The 24439-nt window shown below is 43.2% G+C and overlaps 1 protein-coding gene across 2 annotated transcripts; it reads left to right on the forward strand.

Moving 5' to 3' along the window:
* The first annotated feature begins 75 nt into the window (after nt 1-75).
* DCAF4 (DDB1 and CUL4 associated factor 4) lies at nt 76-23114 on the forward strand. Of its 2 annotated transcripts, none has more exons than XM_074955592.1 (14): nt 76-229; nt 1526-1643; nt 3139-3230; nt 4138-4295; nt 5873-5955; nt 6726-6828; nt 8212-8355; nt 9121-9170; nt 10764-10843; nt 12921-13016; nt 13127-13224; nt 13966-14142; nt 15556-15670; nt 17188-23113. In XM_074955592.1, exons 2-14 carry the CDS (start codon nt 1534-1536, stop codon nt 17400-17402), a joined length of 1521 nt encoding a protein of 506 aa, XP_074811693.1. In that variant the 5' UTR covers nt 76-229; nt 1526-1533; the 3' UTR covers nt 17403-23113. The 2 variants fall into 2 exon arrangements, with proteins under 2 accessions (XP_074811693.1, XP_074811694.1); XM_074955593.1 differs by lacking the exon at nt 76-229 and adding an exon at nt 329-472 and having other exon boundaries at nt 17188-23114.
* Nucleotides 23115-24439: the final 1325 nt, after the last annotated feature.

Genomic DNA, 24439 nt, shown 5'->3' on the forward strand with positions numbered 1-24439 from the left:
ACCCCCCCACCCCCCGCCTCAGCGAGTGATCACCTGAGGCCCGACCCTTTGCTCTCCTGGCAGGGCAAACAGTATGTCATATGATAGATACTGTTAAGAACCAATCAGAAGCCTACAACAAGAGACAGTTGAACCAGTGAGCGGGCTGGGAGCGGCAAGGAGGCGGGACCGAGTGCAGGAGGCGGGGCCGTTTTCACGTGTGGCGAGCGGGAGCGGTAGGCCCAGAGAGGTGGGTTTCTGACGGGTGGGAGCCGGGCTCCCCCACCCCGTGCGGGCCTCGCTCCTGCATGATTCCGCCAGGCAGCAAGTCCTGGGGCCGTGGGTGGGGACCCCGGGCAGGGGGCACGTGGTCAGGGCCCTGACTCCTCTGGGGCTACTGGCCGGGGGGGAGTCTCAGTTCAGCAGGGACCTGGTCCTCAGCAGTTCAGCTGTGCGCGTCATGAAGGTACAGGAGGGAGATTCTCAGAAGGAGGTTGGTGAAGAGCAGATAAAAAAGCACAGCCCGTCACCTGGCTGCTCTGTGTTCAGGAAATCCAGCAAGCACTGTAGCCTGACTCATGTTATTGGGCATGGGGCGGTGGGGAGAGTTGTTCATGAAACCCTGTAGTGAGCATATTGTTGTAGGTGTCCATGCATCACGTAGCATAATGGGACACCGCTCCTGATTTTGAATTGCTGGGTGTTATGTGTATTGTTACTGTGATGTAAATGTCATCTCTGTCATCATGTTGCAAGAGTAAAATACTCAAAAACAAAACGGGTATTATATTCATGTAGATAACCAGAATTTATAATTTAAAAAAATATTCAGTATAACCCAAGCTTTAACAAATAGGTCATCCAAAAGTTAACTAAAACTCAGGCAAATAAGTCGTTTTTGTAAAACTGATATTTCTTCTTCCATCAATCTGATATCTTAATTCCTTACAGAAAGAGACTTGACACCCAAAAAAGCATGTGATGTTATAATCTAAAGCACTGCACTTAACTCACCGCAATTTTTACTTTGGCAGGGAAGAATATTATTGCTGCCATCATATTGTCTCCATAGAGCCAAATTCAGCCCTGATGTTAGCAAGCGTATTTCCATTGATTTACAGTTTTTTACACCAGGCTTGAATTTGGGCCATAGAAATTCTAGGTACCTGGGCATTCATACATAAACATACATAGAAATTAGAGGAAAACATATATTACGTCATTATATTGCTCTCCTGTGGGTCAAATAAGGATTATTGCATACTATATTGTCTCCAGTATTTAGTCCAATCTCATTTTTAAATTATTCAAGCTGTTGTTCTTTCTCTACTTGTATTACAAGTATGTGGCCTTTGTATTCTCTCTGTGTTCATCCTAAAATAAGTTTCTTCCTTCACTTCACTGTCTCTTTAGTTTTGACCAGCAGTGGGTCAAGACAAATTTGAAATATGAGGAAAATGATGTATTAAGAGAATACCCTGTGTGTTGAACCCTTCCAGACAATTGGAATGGAAATTCTGATTGTATATGTATCTGTGTGTTTTAGTGACGGGCATGAAGAGAAACAATTGGAGAGGTAAAGAAAAGGAGGGGTGGAGCAGTCGCAGACAAACCTACCATCCCAACCACTACAGAAGACACAACCACTGTAGCTTTACTGAAAGGCAAGTGTACACAGTTTAATACTTTAGCTGTAGATTTTAAGACCTTTCACAAAGGTAGTTTGGGGGAAGGAAGGTTGGGGGTTTGGGGTTTTTTTGTTTGTTTTTGTTTTTTGTATTTCTTAATTTGTTTTGTTAATGTTTACTGTAAAATAGGTACATATTATTTCCCATTTTTTACAGGTTGGGAAACTGAGATAAAGTTTATAGGGATTCTGTTATCTTGAAATCTAGCCCATTTTTTACAATAAAAAGTAGTTTAGATATTACACCTGCCTTTGTGAGTCTTTCTGATAATTTTTTGTGGCATTAAATTTTTTTCTCTCCCCTGTTGCTATGAGATACACAAATAGTAGGGGAAACTGACTAAGGCTTTAATTCTGAAAACATTGTGGACCATTGATTTTATTGGGACTACTCACATGGAAAGTTATACATATGTTTAAGTGTTTGCAGGATTTGGACCCTCACTCCGACTATATGGGGGAAACAGGTTCAAAAAAGGGTTTCAGATTGAAGTGATTTTTTGTGTGTTAATTGTTGTCCTTTAAGTAACTAGTTCAATCCCACACAGAAAGCCAGTGGGTGGAGCCAGGATTAGAACTAAGAAGTTCCTTGCTCCTAATCCTGTTCTCAGAACACTAAATCATGCAGCCTCTAAACCAACTTGACCTACTGCTTTCAGAATGACAGGATATAAGATCCATTACAGAGCTTAGTATGAACAGAAACACTGAGAATTAGTAACACATTATGCATGTAATTTTAAATAGAATCGTAAGAAAATAACCCAGGGAAATTCAACCTAAAGTATGGACCTCGTCAACTTAAAATAGCTTACTTCTGTTTTTAAAGTCTTATACCTACTGTTATTGCAAGAAATAGCTAAGCTCACTGTAATTGAAATAAAGAAGTAATTTTCTCTGATCTCTTCAGTTTGTTTACTTTGTGCATTTCAAAACACTTTGGGTGAAATCCTGACCCCATTGAAGACAGAACTCACGCTGACTTCAGCAGGACCAGGGTTTCACCCATGGTGTCAGTTTCACTGTAGAGACAGTGTTTTCCTCTGTTATTTGTGTGGATCTTTTACATAACAACATGGAAGCAGGAAGAGAGCAAATCACAAAAATTGACAAGAAAACTGAGGGCAGTTGTACTAAAAAAGACCATTAAAAGTAGTTTCAGGTAAAATTGACTAGATTTTAAGATGATGGTGACCTTTTAATGTTTATACAATACCTTGAAGATGAAAATGAAATATTACTATTTTCACATTGTGTGTTCATTCTGTGTACATATGCTGTGTATACACAATGTACTTAACAGCCTTGCCAAATTCTACTCACCTAGGGAAAATCATTGTTTTTAGCAAAGCAAAATAGCTTTTTCATTAGAATAATCTTCATAGAAAAGGTGTGTGAGGAGATCTTGCGTCTGGGCTAATAAATTTTCAAGACAATTTTGCAAGCTGAACATAACAGTGCATTATTGTTAGGTGTGAACAAGAGGAACCATGGAACTCACTGAATACAGACACCAGCAACAGTGGATCCTCTTCTGAAGTATGTCATAGCTCTCCAGTACCTGGTAAGGGACCATTGTGTTCAGGGGCCAAAAATCAGCACCTAAACATTGGGTGCATGAAGACAGACGATCCTGTCATAGTTTACTTCGCCTCTCTAATATCCATAGCCATCAAGGCAGAGATCTTCTAAAAGTTATGTTATTGAAAGAGTTATGTTAAATAGACAAAGAAAATGTAACAATACAACACACCCCTGTAGGATGGGAGGATCCCAGAGCTTGGGCTCCAATCTGAGCCCAGAAGTCTACACAGCAATGAAACAGCCCTACAACCAAAGCCCCATGAGCCCAAGTCGGCTGGCACGGGCCAGCTGCGGGTTTTTCTTTGCTGTGTAGACGTACCCTGAGTGAGCCAGCCCAGTCCACAATTGAAATGTCTCATGGATTGTAGGTATCTAAGCGTTTGATTTGGGAAGTGTAATTAGGAAAGGGTGTTTGTCCTGGGGAAAGGGATTGCTGCTTTTATGTTTGGTCAATGATCAGTTGTCCATTGTTCTTGGTGTTCGGGATATCCTAAAAAAAATTTTTTTGTCAGCAGTGTGACTCATTTATGTTCAAGAAGAATGGCCATGTCTTTGTTCTGGAGCACCTTTCCCTGTGTTTCCCCATTTCTATTTGCTGAATTTAATCTCCATTACTGCTGATCTCCCTCTCCATATCCCTGTAATGACACTTTTTCTGCAGATAGTAGGAGCATGGTCTGGCTTTTGCTGAGGTGGCCATTAATGTAATCAATACCTCTCCCCATTTGTGACCTGCCAGTCTGGAAGCAGAAGTTTCCATGTTCTTTTTGACTTGGAATCCCCAAAGTGGCGGTCTCTTGGCTGCTACTCTGGAATTGGGTGAGGTCAAAGGACAATAGAAAAAGTTTGTTCTCAATCTGATTTTGTTTGGTAAATTCTCTTTATAGAACTACCAGGATTTTACTATGACCCTGAAAAGAACCGCTATTTCCGACTGCTCCCTGGGCATAATAACTACAACCCTCTCACCAAAGAGAGCCTCCAGTACAAGGAGATGGAGTGCAAGAGACTGAAGCTGTTAGAAGAGGAGGAAAAGCAAAAGAAGGTGGGTCCTGTCTCTGAAATGTCATTTAAACTTTACTGTGCTGTGACCCAAGACACCAGGATGGGCTACAGGTTATAAAACCCTCCAGTTTCAACTTTGGTGTAATCGCCTCTAATGCTTGCTGTTCAAGGTCAGATGTTCAAACATTTGTCCATACCCCCAACAAAAGCTATGTTAAGGTGGAGTTATGGTTGAGACTACATAATCAGTAATTTAGGGTAAAATACAGTACAGGGATGAGGTAATTATCTCAAAACCAAGTATGATAAAGTCAGGAAATTCACAGTTAAGGTTAAACTTAAAACCTTAACTCTTCCCTGTCACAGAGTCTTCAAACAGTTCACTGATAAAACTCACTAAAACCTCATGCCTATGCATTTGTTTTTTTAAAGGATTAATAGTCATTTTTTCCAGTTGTTGTAGAATTCTTTATAGTAGAACATTGTGTCCTTTAGCATCTGCTGAAAAAAACTTCTATGAAGAATAACAAGAAAAATGATGATTAATCCTTAACACTTATTCAGATGTAGCTTGAGGACAAGATTTTAGTAAGTTATGGGAAGTTTGATGTTTCTATGGTGTCCTGTTACTGAGATCATGGGGCAAAAAAAAAAAAATCTGACACAAGGTGTGAAACTTCTTAAAGAGCCCATTTTTAGTTTAATTTTAATTCTTTAACTGATTCATTTTTAAGTTTTCAGAACAAATGAATTCTCTGAGAGAGAGTAAATACTATCATTTGGGGCCAGGATATGCTTTCTTCGCTATGCCTACCGATGCCGCCATTAAAAAAGTGACTACATCAGTGGGCTAGTTTTCACAGGCACTGCGCACTTGCAGGTCCTATTAATCTCAGTGGGAGCTGTGGGTGCTCAGCGCCACTGAAAGTCAGGCCCCAGCTACGTATTTGATTAAAAAGTGACTTTCAGTCTACGTTCAGACTACAAAATGGATTGTAAAAACCTGATATGCTTTGCCTTGCCCCAGCTCTGTCTACTGTTCAGTCTTTTGCTTTCATGAGCACTGAAAGTATTTCATGAGCACTGAAAGCCCAACTGTAAAATGACAAATGGAAAAGCTCGGTTATTGCAACATTAAGGTTGCACAGTTAAAATAAAAAAGGAAATGCCAAAGCTAAAGTTTCTATGGCAGCAGTAGGTGGCCATATTGTATTTCAGAGTTTTTGATTTAAGATAAGAACTTGAGACATTATTTTGTAGTGAAAATGGTTCATGGATTTCAAACCTCAAGATGAGATAGTCACATAGTATTAAGCAAAAATTGGATAACTATGTGGAATTCAGTAAATTGAAGGGCATTCAGTTAGTTTTGTGTTTGGAAGCAGCCAGAGACTTTTCTAAGTTGTTTTCTACCTCAGAATGCATATTTTGACTTTTTTTTTTTTTTTTTTTTTTTAAAGATGGGAAGTGCTTTGTTCTTCTTTGAAAAACAGCTTGTAAATACAAGGGCTTAGGGATAAATTGTTCCCCAAATATCCCAGACATGAAGGGACCATGGGCTGCTTTTGATCCTATGCAACACATAACTGCACGCTTTCATTTGTTCTTTTTTAATAGAAAACGTCCAGAGCTGGATTGAACTCATCACTTGTCTTACGCAAGAGGCAGTTAGGGTTACTCAGCTCCACCAATTATTGCAGGTAAGATAATTTCAAAACCCTTTTTCACCCTATAAAGTCCTACTGCTAACGTTTCTTTGCCATTAATCTCGTAGCGTACCTTGTTGTTCCAGTAAGGGACAGAGCTGGGGAAGCATCAGTAATAGATACAAAAGTCTACACTGCCTTTTTCTCAAGACATCCCATTGTTTTCTGTGCAGCTTTTCCATTACATTTTATACTGCACGTGCCTACAGAATGGCTCAGCAAGTCTTCCCTAAAATGACAAGAATTCAGATGCAAGAAAATATTTTCTGATCATCAGGTTTTGAATAGTTTGAGTGTGAAATTTCCCATCCTTAACATATACTCTCCTGCACTTTATAAGCATATTGTGGAGTTTTCCCTTATGTAAATACACTTTAACGGACCTAGTCTACAGGAAATTTCTCTTTTCCTTAAGTTGTGTGGCTTCAATGGTCCAAGTGAGAGTGCTACTGTAGACAGTGTGTCAGCAGATGCCAGCAACCTGTCTTCTGCTGTTGAAGCTGATTGGGAAATTGCAGTGGTGTGACAATGCTGGTGTACATACAGATGGGGGGCACCAAAGATTATTTATTGGTGACCTCATGAGTCTTGGGATCTGAAGGTTGCTCGTGCTATACGTTGGTGGGGCTGCAACCCGCCAGCTCCCTGGGCTGTTTACCTGTTGCCTAACCTGCTGAGATAAAGAAGCATCTCAATGCCTTTTACCCAGAATTCCTTTCATTGGCATTAAATATCCGCATAGTTAAACATGTTTTCGTTTATAGATTGGTCCACGAATTAAAGGTGAACTGCATGCAAAGGAGGAAGGTAGAGATTCGGAGCCCAGATTCCTCAGTTACTGGAACCAACAATTTTAAACTAATAGTGGTATGTTATGGGCACTTCAATTTTTAAGGCTAGAGAGCACTTGGCTATAGTTATTTTCTTGTGAGCTCTGGGATTTGTAATGACCCAACATATAGGTTATATACACTGGGAAGTGCTTTTCTTTGTAGCAGATTGTATTGGCAGTTTCTCCTCCCATACAGAAGGTATTCCAGACTTGGGGGGCTCTGGGGCTAGCTAAGCATGAATATGGTGTCTTTTCCTTGTGACCATTCTCCCTTAAGCAGTCTGCACTGACTGTTTTCCACTCTTTTGGTGGAATGAATAAATCCTTGTGTCAAATATTGCTCTCAATTACATATTATTTATATTGTAGTAATGCCCAAAATGTGCTGGGTGCTTTCTTAACACCTAGCCTGAAGAGCTTACAGTCTGCAAAGACAGAGCCAGGTGAAGGGTGGGAGGAAAGGTCATGAAGATAATTGGCAAGCTCTGCTGATGAGAGAGGAGGAGAGGTTGGTGGGTAATGGAGTATAACAGGGGAGGGAGGAGAAAGGGAAAAGAATGAGATTGATGGAGTGAATGGGGGTGAAAGAGTTAAGTCTGTGAATAGAGCAGATTTTATAGTCCAAAAAGTCTGTGTAGATGTTAAGAGCGACATCACGAGTCTCTGGATCTGAAGGGGATTTTTGTGGGTTGGGGGAGAACTTCTGATAGCAGAGGCTACCTGGGAAGCTCACCCACACTGAGTCCTGGCTATGTAGATGGGAGTGAGGAGATGCAGGCTGAGAAGCCCTGAACTTACCCCTACTCCATGGCTCCTGCTATGACTGGTGCTGTGGTGTGAAGCAGCTTTTATGGGCAGACATCTTACAGAGGCTGCCTTGGAAGCTCTCTGCTGATCTGGTCCATGTAAGTGAAAGCTGTTGAAGCCAGTGGGGGTACTGAAAATTTCCAGTGGTTTAAATGAGAGAAAAATTTGGAACTCAGGACCAGCACTTTGATTGCAAGGGCACCAATCTGATCCAGTAGGGGAAGGAGGCTTTCAAATGACAGAAAAGTCTACATTTACACTGAATGAAAATTCTTTATGCGGAGCCCCATTTATATGCTGGAGCCTGTACTTACTGATTATGGTTCCCCATGACAGCAAGATCTGTCCATAGTGCCATCCCAGAACTCAGCCAATAAGAGACAGCGTTCATTATTGTCAGGTGTTGAAGTGGAAAATGGTGTATCTTAAATGTTTTTCTAGTGAATTTCTCTAGAATGCAGATGGCCACACACATGCAGTGTCTGTGATGCTGAACTGCAATCAGGTGGTGGTGGGAAAGCACAGTTAATAGATTTCTCATTGGGGACCCAAGCAGACAACCTAAAGCCAGGTCTAGTTTAATTGCCCATAGTGATGCACTTCTTTTGCAGGCAGACACAGCTTGTGAGCGGATATTCACTGTGAATGATGTAGAGCATGGAGGATGTAAATATGGTATCATCAACCTCAGTGGCTTAGGGAAGGACTCTCTCATGGTGGAGATGTATGACAACCTGTACTTCACAAACCGCAAGGTACCATTCTTCCACTGGCTCCTCATCCAGAAGGATTTCCTTCTGTTCTGGAACTCTCAAAATGTTGTAACATGGGATGTGTGAGTGGAAATGAGGAAGGGGGGAGGGGAGGGAAGGGCAGGGCAGGGGGAAGGAAGAGAGAATGGAAGAATCCAGCAATAAGGGATTGCGTAAATGTAGAATCCACAGAGACCTGAGCTCTGATACTCCTGAATTGGTTTTGGAGAACGGTGTTACAAAGCAGTCAGTCCAGTACCTTTCATGAGCAGTATATTACCACAGAATTACTCTTGGCATCACTTGAAAAGAGAGGCTTTGAGGGATTAATTCTACTGCTGATTTGTTTGCTCTGTTTCTTCTTAAGAAAGAAAAAAAAACAAAAAACAAAACAAAAAAAACCCCATGCCTCTCTTTGAATGGGAAGAACTTTTAGGACAAAATACGACAACCTGTAGGTGCCCAGTTCCATGGAGAAGACCTGTCTTAGTTAAGAGATGTGCTGAATGGACCCATCCAGGTTTGGGGAGGTTTTTTTTGGGTGCTGACCTTTTTCTACTTCATGCAAGTGTTAGCAAGAGGCTGAAATGCCTGTCTCTCTTTATTGGGCTAGTCATCACTAGTCTTTTTCCAGGATGTTCTTGGCATTCTCCAGTATACTAAGGGTGTGTGCTCAGTTTTTCAGACTTATGTGGAATGTTTGAAAATTCACTTTTCTGAATTAAACAGGAGACAGCAAGTATTGGTCTGTCTTGCTTTTGTTTGTAGGTGAATTCTGTGTGCTGGGCATCGCTGACTCATCAAGATTCTCACGTTTTATATCCTTTTTAAAAATAAATAAATAAAGCTTCAGGCTTGCTTCCACTAGACAACAAATTGCTTCACAAAACAGAACATAAGAACGGCCACACTGGGTCAGACCAAAGGTCCATATAGCCCAGTATCCTGTCTTCCGACAGTGGCCAATGCCAGGTGTTTCAGAGGGAATGAACAGAACAGGTAATCATCAAGTGATCTGTCCCCTGTCACCCATTCCCAGCCTCTGGCAAACAGAGGCTTGGGACACCATCCCTGCCCATCCTGGCTAATAGACATTGGTGGACCTATCTTCCAGGAACTGTCTAGTTCTGTTTTGAACCCTGTTATAGTCTTGGCCTTCACAACATCCTCTGGCAAAGAGTTCCACGGGTTGACTGACAGCCACTTATCAACAAGAAATCCCAAGTACCGGTCTCAAAAGAGCTTAATGGTTCACTGGAAAATAACCAGAGAAGCCCTAAAGTTGAAAGAAAGTATGCTGTTAAGTCATAAGTACACATGGCAGCATTCAGATATATAGTAAGGCAAAAGACAAGGATCTTACAACCTAACCTTCAGAGTTAACACAATGAATAAATTACATCAAATCACTTTTGGGTATAGGGAGGAAATAGCAGAAATGACAAAATAATGGGCTGGGGTAGGAAAAGTGTTTTTTTTTCTTTTGTGAACCCATCAGGGTGTCAGGTTTGGGATTGGCAATGGGGAATGTCTGATTAGAGATTAGTGGCAGAATGCTTACACAAAAGATGTGCATCTGTACTGACGGAGGCTTGCGTGGAAGGTGCAGGGACACAAATGGGAGAATGTGAAAGGAGCATGGAAGTGAGATTGTTGGCAGACAAAAGGTGTGTGCTGGAGTATTAGCAAACAAGGGGAGATGTAGGCAAGTGTTGGATTCTGAAGACCCTTGAAAGGGAGAACAAAGAGTTCAAAAAAATGATTCAGACAATGGCAAGAAGCCAGTGGATAGAGTGAGGGAGCAGAGTGTCATGGTCATACTACAGGGAGCGGAAGAGGACTTTTCAGAGTCATGTTTCAGACCTGCACTGCAGCAGGCCTGGAGTTTTCACTCTCCCCCATCTATCTGATCATAATTCCATCACACTGATCTGGAAAAATAAGTTTAAATCCTGCCCATACCTGTTACTACCTCCAGAGGGCAATGTGATACAACCCAATTTTAAAAAAATGTATGCACTGGGGAAGACGGACCCAAAGTAGTTGGTAAAAGATTATTTTTTATGTCTTCACTCTCCAAAGTTCTAGATGTGGATGATATTATTTTATGACTGGAAAGACCAGGAAAGATTTTATTATTCCTCCCACTCTCCTTCCCTGTTGGGTAATGTTAAATATTAAAACTAGAATCATAGAATTACAGATCTTGTCCTCTAATTCCTATGAGAGAAGGGTGTGATGAGGCTTAATTCATTACTGACTGTAAATCACTTTAAAGTTAATCTAAGAGGCACTGTTGAAGGACAGAATATTATGTGTACCAGTCTCTCCTCCTCCTCCCCCCCCCCCGAGTAATTTTACATGTGCCACTTCTGGGAGAAATCTTGGTTTTCTTTAACAGCCTCCAGCAAGTTGTGCCTCATGGGGATTGCAGAAACTCCAGGCTGTGCCAGTCTGCTTCCAGCATCCTTATTCAGCAACTCTAACCCAGGTAGAATACCTTTCTGTTCTGGTTAGAAGTTGTAGTCTGAACAGGGCCTAAATGAGGGATGACTTCTGTATTTTCATTCTCTAATACTTCGAGTGGTTTTGTAAGCGTCACAAGAATGAATATTAACACTGTGTAATGAAGCCCAAGAACTGATTTGGATAGTAATAACTTTAGGAACTAGTTAACAAGGATAGCTTATGGCATCAGATATTAACCGTATGGTACTTGGCAGAAAATGTACTCACCTATAAAGTAAATATTTATTTGGAATTTTCCCTATGTAAGTTATTTGGCCTCCCTTAATACATAGAACCTGGGTAGATAAATAGTTTGAGTGAGCACCTTTTGGGCTATCTGGTCCTTTCAAATGGAGTGAACCAGTGCACAGTTGTTCTCCCAGGTATGACCTTTGCCCACAGTAATTGTTCACATACGTTTATTGATGGGACTATTTGAGATGGCAGTCCTCTTGTAAGTCCCTCTGCTCCTCTCCCAGTACTGATCTCCCAGCCCATGACAGGCACTGTGTATAGTGTTCAATCACATGAAAACATATGAAATTAAAGAGAGATGGTTAAAATAAATTGGCTTTAATTTGATGGGTTTGGCTACATTCCCCTGTGTTGTATTTGTGCTGTTCCTTTTCATAAGGGTGGAATCTCCCTTAGTTGACTTAAGTCCTCACTATGCTGCTCTCTCCAGGTCTCTTTGTAGTGTCATTGTGTAATTTTGCTACATCTCTAATTTTTGTGTCCTGTGCAAGTTTGGCCACTGTTAAATTTACACCAAAGAAGTGTCTGATGAAGACAAACATGTAAAGCACCTTGATGGGGTGAAAATACAGGAGTTATTTCCAGAGGCTTTTTAAAAACAAACAGTCACAGAGTTAGTGCTAACAGGAAGGGTTGCTGTTTGAAGACTGCAGGATGCTTTACCAGTATGACAAAAGTAGTTCTAGGGCAGTGGTCCCCAAACTTTTTCCATTGTGCCCCGCCCTTACCCATAATGGAACCTCTCCATGCGCAGACACACACCCTGAACCGTGGTCAGGAGCCATGGTCGGGGGCTGAGGCTGGAGCTGTGGCCAGGAATGGGGCTGCAGCCGGCACCTGAGCTGCAGCTGCCGTAGAGGGCAGGGCCAGAGCCAAGCAGGGGGCAGAGAGGGGCTGGTTAGTGCTCCCTCCCTGCCTCCTGTGGTGGCTGGCCCCACTGTGCCCCCTTAGAGGGGTCACGCCCCACAGTTTGTGGACCACTGTTCTAAGGTAATTTTGGAAATCACTGCCTTCACATACATAAGACACCTACAGTGTCATCTCTAACCCCAAGCTGAGGGCTTGGTCTTAACATACTTGTGTGAAGTGAATAAAAACTGAAAACTTAGGAACTGTCAGTGGGTTGGTTTTGAACTGGGTTGGGAGTTGAGGGAACACAATACAAATCTCGCTTGTTGCTATATAGTTAAACTTTGCTCATTCAACAGATGGGGGGGCCAGTGTAGCATGTTCAAAGCTGTGTTTGTCCAAACAAGACCCTTCCTCACTTCTCCCCCATTCCTTCCCCCCACATAAACATAATTTCAGTGCCCAACTTGCTACTTTCTGAAAATCCTCATGAATTCTCCATCAAGGGGAGAGGCAGGGGCATAGATAGGCTTTGGCTCTTGGGGAAGGCGAAATGGTGTCCTTGTTCCAATGCAGTTGTATTAAAGCACTATGTGTACCCAGTTTTTATAAACCTTGAGAATGTGGGTGCATTATGTAGCTATTTCTTTCAGTCTTCCCTTCCTTCCCCCAGAGTCATGCCTATGACTACAGAGTAGTTCTCATGGCAGTGTTCTTCGGCAATCACTCGAGCATCTGGTGGAGCAACCTTTTGTTTCCAGAAGAACAGGGTGGGTAGCAGCAGGCCTGTAATTGGGTGGTTTAGTGCACTGGAAGCAGAAACCCTGAAAGTTGTAAGAGGTACAGCGGCCTGGTGAAATTTTCTAGGGGCACAGTTAACTTGAAGCTTCCTCCCACATCTCCTTGTGGTGCCTGAGGGCTTCACAGTTTGTTCTCGTCCCTGTTGCCACCCTTAGGAGATCAGCCTGGAATGCTGTGCAGCTTCAAGATCTCCACTGCCTGGTCCTGTGCTTGGTGCCTGAACCCCCAGGCTGATAACTGCTTCAGCACAGGTAAGCAGGAGTGTATTTGTACTACTTCTCAAGAGGAAAGATTTGCACCATCATTGCCTCCAAGCTGTATTGCCCAAATGATGGCCATGTGTTTGTTTTGTCTTTCTTAGGTCTGATGCGGCGAGTCCTTGTGACCAATGCAATGACTGGTCACCGGCAGACATTTGGAACAAGCAGTGATGTACTGGCACAACAGTTTGCCACCCAGGTAGAAAGGGACATGGGTCTTTGATTTCTTAGGAATATGTTACGCATTGCTGATTTTGTGGAACCAGCAGCCCTATACTCACTGTGACTACTTTTTGTGGTGGATTCAGTAGCTGCTCAGTAATGAAGTTGACACTTGATGATGTGGCTGACCATGGAAAAGCAACAAAAATAAGCTACACTGATTTCAAGCTCCATTGGAAATGTGGGGTGGGATGGGGGGGGATCAATTTTGCTAAATAGAAAAAGATTAAAAAGAAAGTGAAACAACAAATGCAAGGAATTATAATAAGGCTTTGCAGTCATAGTGCATCTTAAAGCACTTCACACACACTAAGTATCAGTATTGTTCCCATTTTACAGATGGGGAAAGTAAGGACAGAGAGGTTAAATGACTTGCTCAGTCAAAGTTAGTTGCAAAGGTGGAACTAGAACTTAGGAGACTCAACTCCCCTTCCCCTGATCTAACCACAAGACCAAGTTTCCATTGCTTTTTTACTGCTAAATATTTGAAAGCAGAATGAAAGTCCTAAGTTGGTTGCAATGTTTTACAACGTGACTATGCAATTCTGGTTCTTGTCATCCTCCATGTACGGTGATATTATTCTGGCACTACAGTAAAGGGGTATCTTATTACTTGAACCCTTCCTACGAAAGTGGCCACAACAACTGACTAGAGAAACCTGTTTGATACTGTTAAATGTTACAAGACTCATCGCCCTGCATGTTCTGGTTCATCTAGACTCCAGTGCTGTACAATGGCTGCCGTTCAGGGGAGGTTTTCAGCATTGACATTCGTCAGCGCAGCCGGAGGGGTCACAGCTGGAAAGCTGTCCGTCTTTTCCATGACTCAGCAGTCACATCTGTTCGCCTTCTCCAAGCTGAGTACTATCTTATGGCAGCGGACATGGCTGGAAAGGTAGAGTTTCTTTTTATGGAAAGCTAGATAGTGTCTCATATGTTCTATTGGCCATTGCCAAGGTCCCACCCCAGACCTGAAAGAGGATGCCACTGTCTTTAGGAAGTGTGTTAGTTCTTCTTTGTCCCCTACCCAATCTCTCAAAGCTTTCCAGCTCACTGATTGGTCAGAAGGAAGGTGTGAATCGTTTGCAGATGTGTGTATTCTCCGCTCTTTACTCGTGTTTCTGAGATATTTGGAGTTTGGCTATGTCTACACTAGCACTTTTGTTGGTATAACCTTTGTCACTCTGAGGCGTGAAAAAAACACCCCTCTGAGCAATATATGTTACACCGACAGAAGCGCTGGTGTGGTCAGCGCTACGTCAGTGGGAGACGCTCTCTTGCCGACATAGCTACCACCGCTCATTGGAAGTGGTTTAATTATGTCCACGGGAGAGCTCTCTTCCATCGGCATAGAGCAGCTACATGAGTGATTGTACAGCAGCTCAGCTGTACCAAAACAGCTGTGCTGCTGTAAGCTTGCTAGTTTAGACATGGCCTTTGTCTTCTCCAACTGGTGCATAAGCACAGAACGCTGTGTTGGAGAAAAACACAGTTCTCACTCTCAGGTTGGGTGCAGCAAATCAGATACACTTTATTACCTCAAGCAATTGCACAGAGGGAGAGAGTGCACTAGGACACAGGGTTTCCCCCACCTACGCAGGTCTCTCCCAGATAAACAATTAGAGCAAGTATTTATACCTTTATTACAGACAATAATAAGCAACAACTGCAGATTGTTTATACATATTCCTTCATGATCTCTTATTTTTCTTACCATTTCTCTTATAGTCTGCATTCTAGTCTTATCTAATACAAGGTCACAACAGCCTCTTTCACAGTTGTTTTCCACTCACTTCGCACTATCCCCGCTTCTACAAATCTCGCGTTATTAAAGCTAGAGTTAGCCTGACTCCTGCTCAATATAGAGGCTTGCATCCAAATTCCCTTTATCTACTTCCACAACTGGAGTAGCCACAACACGCTCACTCAAGAACTTGGAATTCTACTGGGATTCCCTGACCCAAGATGGGGGGTGGAGTGACTTCCCCAAGGCCACCCAACTATTCTGTGGCAGAGCAAAATTAAAACTCAGTCCTTTGCTCAATCCACTAGACAAGTTGCCTGCAGTAAAACAAATGGAACGAGCCTTTCTATAAGTGGTTTCTCACAGGCAGTATCCTAAACCAGTGCTTCAAATAATGGTGTCCACTTGTAGCTAGGTGGTAATTCCAAAACTGAAGGAATTCACTTGGAAGCTTGTAAAACTTTGGGTGTCTGCTCCTTTCTCTCCCTATCACCAGCAAAAACTGTCAAAAATTGCCCCGCTTCACTAAAATGTCCTCTCTTCTATTACCATTTCCACTTGCAGATAAAGCTATGGGATCTGAGAGCAGTGAAGTGTGTGAAACAGTACGAGGGCCATCATAACGAATATGCTACTCTCCCTCTGCAAATAAATGAGGAGGAAGGGCTTGTCACAGCAGGTGTGTCAGCTTTTCTGTAGTGCGTGTATGTTTGGTTCTCTACACCCAGGTATGTGGGGCATTTGTAGAGAGAGGCTATTGGAAATGACGTGGGCATTCATTCCTTTCTGGCTTTGGGAACAGAATAATAAACCACAAGTGCGTAACTCAAAACAAAAATTATTTGGATGCATTTTAATTATGAGGATGGTTCTCTGGGTTTCAAAAGATATGCTCCAGCCAGTAGGATTTCTCCGTCAGAAGTTAGGAAAGACATTGGAAGACAAAATGGGAGAGAAAGTGGCCAGTGTTCGATTTAGAAGTAAAGGAAAACAGTGCTAAACCTCTTCATGAGGCCGTAAAAAGGGTAATTATTTTACATGGAAGGATAGACATCCTGGTAAGTCATATTAAATAACAGGAGTATATTGGGTCTTTTCTTTGATATCCAAAGGAAACAGTAGGATGAAGGGGCATGTGATGGGATGTGTACCCCCCACATAGGTTCTGAAGGGATTAATGTGGGCCTGAGAAGTCAGTTAAGATACTTGTCAGCACCTGCAAGAGAGAGAGCCAGGCTTAATTGATAATGAAGCCCCACTGAGGAAGGGCTGGGTTGTGATTATAATGCTAGGAAGTTTGTGGCAGAAAGGGGGTGCAGGGAGAGAGCCAGCAGTCACTCTGTGGGGGGATAGAAGAGGTAGGAAGCAGTCTAGGGAGGCAGCAAAGAGTCTGAGGGAGTAGGCCTTGGCTGCCAGCTTACAAGGTCTCTGGGTTTGAGCCCATAGTAGAGGGAGGGCCTGGGTTCCCCTACTAGCCACCGAGAAAGGTAGGGTGAAACCACCTGCAGTAAGGGATTTAAGGACAACAGAGCCCAGAGACAGAAGGAAGGCTGCAATAAGGTAATTGGACTACAGTTTGGTTGTACTCTGTTACCCCAAAAGGGGCAGACATAAATATTGTGACCTGGCCAGAGGGCTGGGTTATGGGAAGACGCACCGCTGTCGTGACAGAGCGCATGTCGTTAGGGGGTGCCACACCAAATGACAGCTGATACACTATGCCTGGCCACCAGGAGGTGCTGTTGCAGTGAAGGGAACCCCTTTACAGGGGGTATAGAAACACCAAGATATTCCTGAATTTGTTCGCATTTTCTTGAATTCTCTGTAAGCAGCACAATTATGGTAAGAGCTTCTTTTTTTTCTCATTATGACGGATAATAAAGAACCTAGCAATTGGGATACTGCTTTGGATAGTGACGTACTAAGCTCTGTGTTGCCTGATTTTGTTTGAGCTCTTGCCTACAGTTATTTTTATCCATCCCACCCTATGTAGAGTAAAATATCTGAGTCATGTTCTTCCTTTTTGGAGGAGCTCAGGGTTTTTTCCATGCATGGATGGAGATGGGCAATGTTAGTTTTGTTAGTGTGTTAAATACCCTTTTTCTCTTCTGGGATCAGAATTTTTCAAAGCTGGTTATGATCATTTGTGTGGAAGCATTTCCTTGTCCTGATTTGTAGTGCTTTTTTCCTCCCCAGTTGGTCAGGATTGCTACACAAGAATTTGGAGTCTCCAAGATGCCCATCTGCTCAGAATGATTCCCTCTCCACACCCATCGTCCAGGGACTCCATCCCCAGTGTGGTGTTCTCTTCAAGACTCGGAGGCAGCCGAGGAGTTCCTGGCCTGCTCATGGCAGTCAAGCAGGATCTCTACCACTTCTCTTACAACTCAGATAATCCATGTTGTCCCTAGACCAGGGATACAAATCTTCCAGCCCCCCTGGGTGTCTCAAGAGACAGCTGTTAAGTGTGGCCTCTTATTGTCACCATTGCACTGACTCAAGTTGTGTGCCTGCTCTGTGTGTGGAGTTTTGAACTTTGCCCAGCAGGTTCAGCAAATTTCTACTGTATCTGCTCTAAAACTACCAGGCAGTTGTAAATAAAAGTGATGAACTGCTCATACAGAGAACAGGTTTTTTTAATTCAGCTGTGAGTTTGGAAGAAAGGATCATTTGTGGGATCTGACTTTCAGCCAGTAGCTGAAACTCATTGGCAAAAGTTGCATAGAAAAAGCTAACTGTTCTACTGTCTCTCCAATAAGGGAGATAAATGAAAAGGTAATGGGAGGAGAGCACCCCAGACAGACCAGGAAGTAAGGCTGCTCTCTAATACCTTACAGAAATTTGGTTAAAACTGGAACAGTCAGGCTTCCAGGAACACAAGCAACCTCAGAGATTACAGTGAATGTATTTAATATATGGAGTTCTCTTCATCCCACAGGGCTCCATACTCACTGATATTTTGTGTAGTGTCTTTCTAGGCCTAGCCACTTTGCCTCTCTGAGCCCCCCCCTTTCTACTCCCCATCCCCTTTCTCTGATGCTCTCTGCATTCTCCCAACACAGCATGCTGTCCCCTCTTTTCTATGCCATTGGATCTTTGTCTTCAGATTTCTTATCCACACCACCACTTATTGCTGAAACACAAAACTCTGTCCCTGCTAGAACAGTGAAACATTAAGGAGAATGCTTCCTTTACTGGAAAAAAAGTCACTTAGTGGGAGTATTGTCTGGACAAATGCCAGTGAATAATATACATAGAGGTCTTCCCTGTTGGTAATGTTTTTGCATACGGACTGAAAAATTCTCAAATTAACTTTACAGAACGAACAACTAGGCTAATTCCTCCAGTTACTAATTCTTGGCCTGCTTGTGGCTGTTTGTTGAGAATATTTGCAGTTTGCAATTCATGCTTTGTTTGGTTGGTTGTTTTCTGTTTTTCAGTTGGACTGGGTAAGTGATTTCCATATCCAGTACAACTTGGTACAAATGGTGACTGTTACCATCTACTGTTCAGTTGAGAATTGGTGTTTGGAGTATTTGAAGTTAAAAATGTCTTTTGTACAGGCATTTCTGCTAGTATCCGCTGAGCTGCTTGAACATTCATAGAAAGCAAAACAAATGGGGTTATGAACTCCATTGAATCAAAATTCATTCTTGAATTTAAAGCAGTACATTTAGAACCCCCTGCCCCACTGTTCTCCCAGCTCTAGTCAAGATCCTCATCCTGGATCGGATACGGATTCTGTAATATTTGTGTACCATTGATGTGGGAACACCAGCTAAAACGAGTGTGGCAGGAAGGCATCTTGTTTTTTTTCCTAGTGCTTTCTTCACTCCCCTTCAGGCAAAGCCCATTAAATTGCAAGAAACTCAGTTGCTGTGCCTGCTGTTTCCATGAGCTAAGCATTCATGATGAGCCCCTGCACACACATTCATCCCCACCCCCTGCCAAAGTCCCTCTAGCTAAGGCTTCTAATTAAGCTTGTGATGGGGGTGCAGAGGAAGGGTTGGGGGTGCAGGGGAACAAGATGTGATCAAGTGTGCAGGCAGTGGCTAAGGGCACTAGAATAACCTCTTTTGAGCAGCAGTAGCTGGGTCTTGAAGCAGCCAGTAGGTAAGGCAGCTAGAAAGGAAAGGTCCCAGTGCCCTGCTACTCCAATATCAAAATAATCTACTTCCTCTGCCCTGGTGTCCCAGCAGAGGGACTGTGGTCTAGCAGGAAATGCCCAGACTGGACCTGAAGTCATTCAGGTTCGGTCTCTGCTAGTCAGAAGGCATGCTTGTTCACTCACTCATTTGTAAAGCCCTGCAAATCCACAGATATCCACAGACCACTTTTGTGGATCGCAGATGGATGCTAATTCAAATTTTATATCTGCACAGGGATCTACTCGTAATGAGGAAGACTGAGAAGCAGAGCTTAAAAATTTCCCCAACACCTGTTTGTCCAAGGACTAAGCCTATTAGCCCTCATGAAAAATACCTGCACTGCCATGCTACCAAAACCACAAACTTTTAACTTCAAGTGACGCTCTTCATTTGCCTAATGGAAGTCTAATGATCAGCTCAAGCTCAACATGGCTAAAACAGAACTCTAAATCTTCCCTTCCCACTACTCCCTTTCTCAATTCCCATGGATATCACCGTCACCCTGCCTGTCATTCTGGCCTGTAGGTAGCCTCTCTAGGTCTTCATATCCAGCCTACATCTAAATCCTGCAGATTCTTTCCACACATCTCCTCTCAGGTACAACCTTTTCTATCCATTCACACAGATAAAACTCTTGTCCAGGCTTTCATATTGCGTCTTATTACTGAAACATTCTTCTCTCTGGCTTGACCAATGCAGTCTTGCCCCTCTCATTACCGTTCAGAATGCTGCTGCAAAGATACTTTTCCTTGCCTGTTGCTTTGACCATGTCACCCCTTTCTTTGCATCTCTACACTGGCTCCTCCTTCCCTGTTGCATTCTATTTTATATAGGTTCTGAGACTGCATCAACCACAAGCGGCTTGTCTTCACTTTCAAGGCCCTTCATTTTCTATGCCTACCCCTACCAATCATCTCTCATTGCTATCGAGCCGTTAGTGCTCACTTCTGATTGGCCCGTCGTCATGCCAATCTCCATTGCCCACTTTTCAAACAAGCACTTTCATGCTTTCTACCTGCTGCCTCTCACGCTCTGGAGCGGCTTCCTGTAAACATCCTCAAAGCTACTTCATGCTGGTCTTAGAAACCCTCCTTTGCCATGATGCCTGAAAAAAACTTGCCAGTAGTTAGGCTGCTGATGTGCTGAAACCACAGCCTATCGTGCTGGCCAATGTCTCATTGTATCCTTGTGTTCCCTTGTCTGTCTGTATCTGTGCATTGTCTTTTGTATTGTACTTAGATTGTAAGCTCTTTGGGCCAGCGGCCGTCTTTGTGTTTTGTGTTTGTACAGCACCTAGCCCAATGTGGTGCAAGACTGGGGCTCCTAGGTGCTATGGTAATATTAATAAATCAAGGCTATCTCCAGTCAAGTCTATACTCTCTCCCTAGCCACAATTAAACCCACCACCTGCACTTAACTTTTTGCTGACTGTGGCTACTACTATCCCCTCTGCTTTCCCCTCCTATAGCTGGGCCCTTCATTCTTCTGTCTGCTTCAAGATGTCACTCTGCTCCTTCCCCTTCCTTTAGAAACAGCAGTGGCTCCAGCTGCTTCCTCCCTCCCTGTTAAAGGACCAGCAGCAATTGTTTGCTCCCTGCTTCCCTATACCCTCCAAAGAAAGCACAACTCAACGTCTTTTCTGGTGGGGTCCTTCCCAGCTGGCTGCTATCCAATGCCAGCATATGGACATGCTCCAAGCAACAAGAGCAGAGTTTCCCAGTGAGTGAGGGGAAGAAGTTGGGCCTAATCCAGAGGCAAGCCATGATCGGACAGCACTGTAGCTGACATCTGTTGGGGGTTGGGACTGCATGGATACAGGAATCGAGCAGAAGTTCTGAGAAGAGCCCCTCTAGGTTTACTGAAGTAAAGAACCTTACAGACACCCAGTTGTTCTCCTTATGGTTATAGCTTCATTTCAGCAGAGAATGAGTCCATCTTTGTTACCTTAATGAAACATGTTAGTGTGCGTGCCATGAGGTACTGAAAGCAGCATATGATCCTCTTATTAGTCACTTCTCTCTGCTCTTGAATGAGATTTCTCTTTTAGCATTGAGCTCCACAAGTCACACAGGGAACACTGAAAAATGGCAGCCCCAAAACTAGAAGTTACAGGAATGACAAGGTGGGTATTGCTCCTACTGAGTGCAACTGCTGCAGTATTTCTCCCTGGCTGCTTTTCCATCACTCTCTGCCCACAACCACAGAACCATGGAGAAAAGTCCTGGCTGCACAAAAGCCAGTGACAAAACTCTCATTTACGTCAGTGGCTCTGCTATTATGTTCATGACTATGAACCGTAGGCCCAATCCTGTAAAATGCTGATTGCCCTCATCTCCTGCTGAAAATGTATTTGTGCCCTAGGAATGAATCCAACATCAGTTTAAGCTTCCTGGCCTTTCACATTCGTTCATTGCTCCACATGTAGGTCTTGCAAAGTAAGAGCAATTGCAGGGGCTAGTTTGAATACCACTGTTTAACTAAAGATTTGCTAATGAAAATGAATTTTTAAAAACAAAACTTCATAACATGGCCCTTTGAGTTAATGGTGTTCTTGTTTAGCAGGGGCGGGTGCCATTTCAGGTTGAGTCCTGCAAACACTTGTGTATGTACATCACTTCAAGCGTGTGAGTAGTCAGATTGAAGTCAATGAGCCTACTCTTATGCCTAAAGTTAAGCACCTACATCAGTGTTTGCAGGATCCGGACCTATCTGCTAACAGCACAATTTACTTTCTCTAGATCGCCTTTTCCAGCCATAGATTTGAAAGCACTTCACAAAATTATTATTCTCCCGTTACAGAGAGATGTTTTCAAGGTGTGGGCAAGTCAGTCAGAAGCCGAGTTTGACAGACCGCAGGTCTCCTGACTGTGTTCCAACCAGTAGACCAGGGGTCCCCAATGCAGTGCCCACGGGCGCCATGGCGCCTGCCGGGGCATTTTTGTGCGCCCGCAGGACACCCCGCCACCAAAATGCCACCGAGAAGCGTTGCCATATTTCGGTGGCGACGCTTCTTCCCGCTGCTGCTTCTCTGCGGCAGCATTTCGGCGGCAGGGTGTTTGGCACCCACCACAGTCTTCTGGGAATAGCAATATTGCTATTCCCACAAGAAAGCTTGGGGGCCACTGCAGTAGACCACAGCTGTCCACGCTATCTGTCACTGTTGTATCATCACTGTAGCTATGAACAGTTGTGATGTTTTTCTGACAGCCACCCTTTAGGTACTACTGCTTCCCATTAAGAAGTCCAGTCTGATGCTTTAGAACTGCTTTCCAGAGTAGAAATGGAAGAATTTAACACCCATTTGGAAGTAATAGAAATCAGGTTCCTAAGCCTCCCAAAGGAAATTTCTACAGTTAAAAGTGGGGTGGGGGGGAACTTATTTAACTCCAGTGAAACTGTGATTTCTAAAGGAAGCTGAATTCTACAAGCCCAGCTTTGCAACAGCAGAGCTTTCGGATACATTTTTATTTATGCAATATATAAACTACATTAATTAGTGACTTAATCTGTAATTCAATGCAGTGATCAAATGATTTATTACATTGGAGATGTTACTGTTACAGCATATACTTGGATTTTTGTAAGGGAATTGTTCACACTGGTAGTGGTCATTTTAACAGATGGTAAAAGTCAGAAAACTAAATACACTTCATTGCTTAGTTACAATAACTGATCTTGCTCTTTGGCAGCTGCCACGTTGTTAACTTACATTAACTTCCTGTCACATGAATTGTTGATTTGCAAGGCTTGACTACAGTAATTTTCCTATGTTCTGGCATTGCTGAGATCTCTCAGCTGAAGTCTTTCCACTGTGAAGAACTTGAATAGTCCCAAAATGCATTATGTGACTTATGCTTGGTGACTAACAAAATACACGAGTCAGGATAGCTTTCTGTAATAAGCAGAGATGTTTGGGGGAAAGATTGTAATTTTCATATGCATATGCATGGTATGATTCCCTCTCATTCTGTAATAAAATCTGAGTGTTTTGCTATTGCTGAAAAATGTAACATGGATTGAAATGAATAGTTTATTTGATTTTGGTAACAGCAGGAAAGCAAGACCCCTCCCCTTTCTTTAGTATTTTTTTAAAAAATGTAAAAAATTCAATTGGCATTGCCCTGCTCTACCCAATAGTACCTTTCACAGGCAGCTTCCTCCCTGAAGCCAGGCAGCTGTTTTACATCTTGATTTCATTTGAAAACTGATGCTTTCAATCATTTTTAGCTCCACCTGCTGTAACTTTGTGCTAACTACTCAGCAACCTTCATTTCTTAAGCCCTTAGCAGTAGCACTTGGATGTCAATGGCTGTGGCCCTGCACAAACTGATTAGCAAAGGATAAGGACCTTTCCACTTTTGTGGAAAATTACAAACTATATATATCATGGGTGGCCAAACCACGGCTTGGGAGCCACATGCTCCACCCCTCACCCCATTTTTCACCTACCATACTCTCGGGGGGGGGGCCTCAGGGCTTCTGCCCTGTGATGGGACTAGCAGCTTCAATCCTGCAGGAAGTGCCTGCCTGGGCTTGGGGCTTTAGCCCTATGGGGCACACCTGCTGGGTCTAGGGCTTTTAGGAGAAGCAGGGCTGAAGTCCCAAACCCTGGCAAGTGCCTCCTGTGGGGCTGAAGCCCCGAGATCCCCCTCCCCATAGGGCAGAAGACCCTAGCCATACCACTCGACTGAAGGGCTAAAGCCCTGAGCCCTGGTAGGTGTGCCTGGCTCTCGAACTTCCAAAGATTATTGTATGCAGCTCAGATGGTCAGTAAGTTTGGCCATCCTTGATATATATTTTCTCCCATTTCTGTAATTTTTCATGAATTTTTTTTCAATGAAAAATTTTCAAATCTAATTCTCCCACCTTACTTTCACTTTTTGTAAAGTAAAACAGTGAGAGGAAAAGGGGACCCTCCCCCCCCCATCAAAATGAAAAGCTAATCAATCCCTTTTAATCTATTAAAGGACAAATCTATTGCTACCAAAGTTCCAGATCCTGAAAGGTGTTTAGGTGCCTAACTCCCATTGAAATCAACAGGAATTAAGGTACCTAAGCATCTTTGAGGATCTGGGCCAGATTGTTTCTGACAGAGACTTAACTCCAGATACTTGCATGTAGCTACACTAGCTGCTGTTACAGTCATTGAAAGCATAGGTTGTCCGATTACACATGAAAAAGGGAAGATGTTCAATAGACAAAAATGAGAGGCCAGCACTTAAACTCTAGCAGGCTGGCTAGAGGTAAGGGAACTACATGTAAAAGAGCCACAGTTAGTTCTCTGTATGACCAGGTAGAAA

The sequence above is a fragment of the Natator depressus genome, chromosome 6, assembly GCF_965152275.1.
Source record: "Natator depressus isolate rNatDep1 chromosome 6, rNatDep2.hap1, whole genome shotgun sequence".
Taxonomy (NCBI): domain Eukaryota; kingdom Metazoa; phylum Chordata; order Testudines; family Cheloniidae; genus Natator; species Natator depressus.

What these genes read in the sequence shown, in the direction of transcription:
- DCAF4 (XM_074955592.1), top strand. Translation starts at nt 1,534, where the DNA reads ATGAAGAGAAACAATTGGAGAGGTAAAGAAAAGGAGGGGTGGAGCAGT. An exon ending in CATCAAGATTCTCACGTTTT is followed by an intron (nt 9,171 to 10,763) that starts ATATCCTTTTTA and finishes AGCCTCCAGCAA; the next exon opens with GTTGTGCCTCATGGGGATTG. An exon ending in CACAACAGTTTGCCACCCAG is followed by an intron (nt 13,225 to 13,965) that starts GTAGAAAGGGAC and finishes TGGTTCATCTAG; the next exon opens with ACTCCAGTGCTGTACAATGG.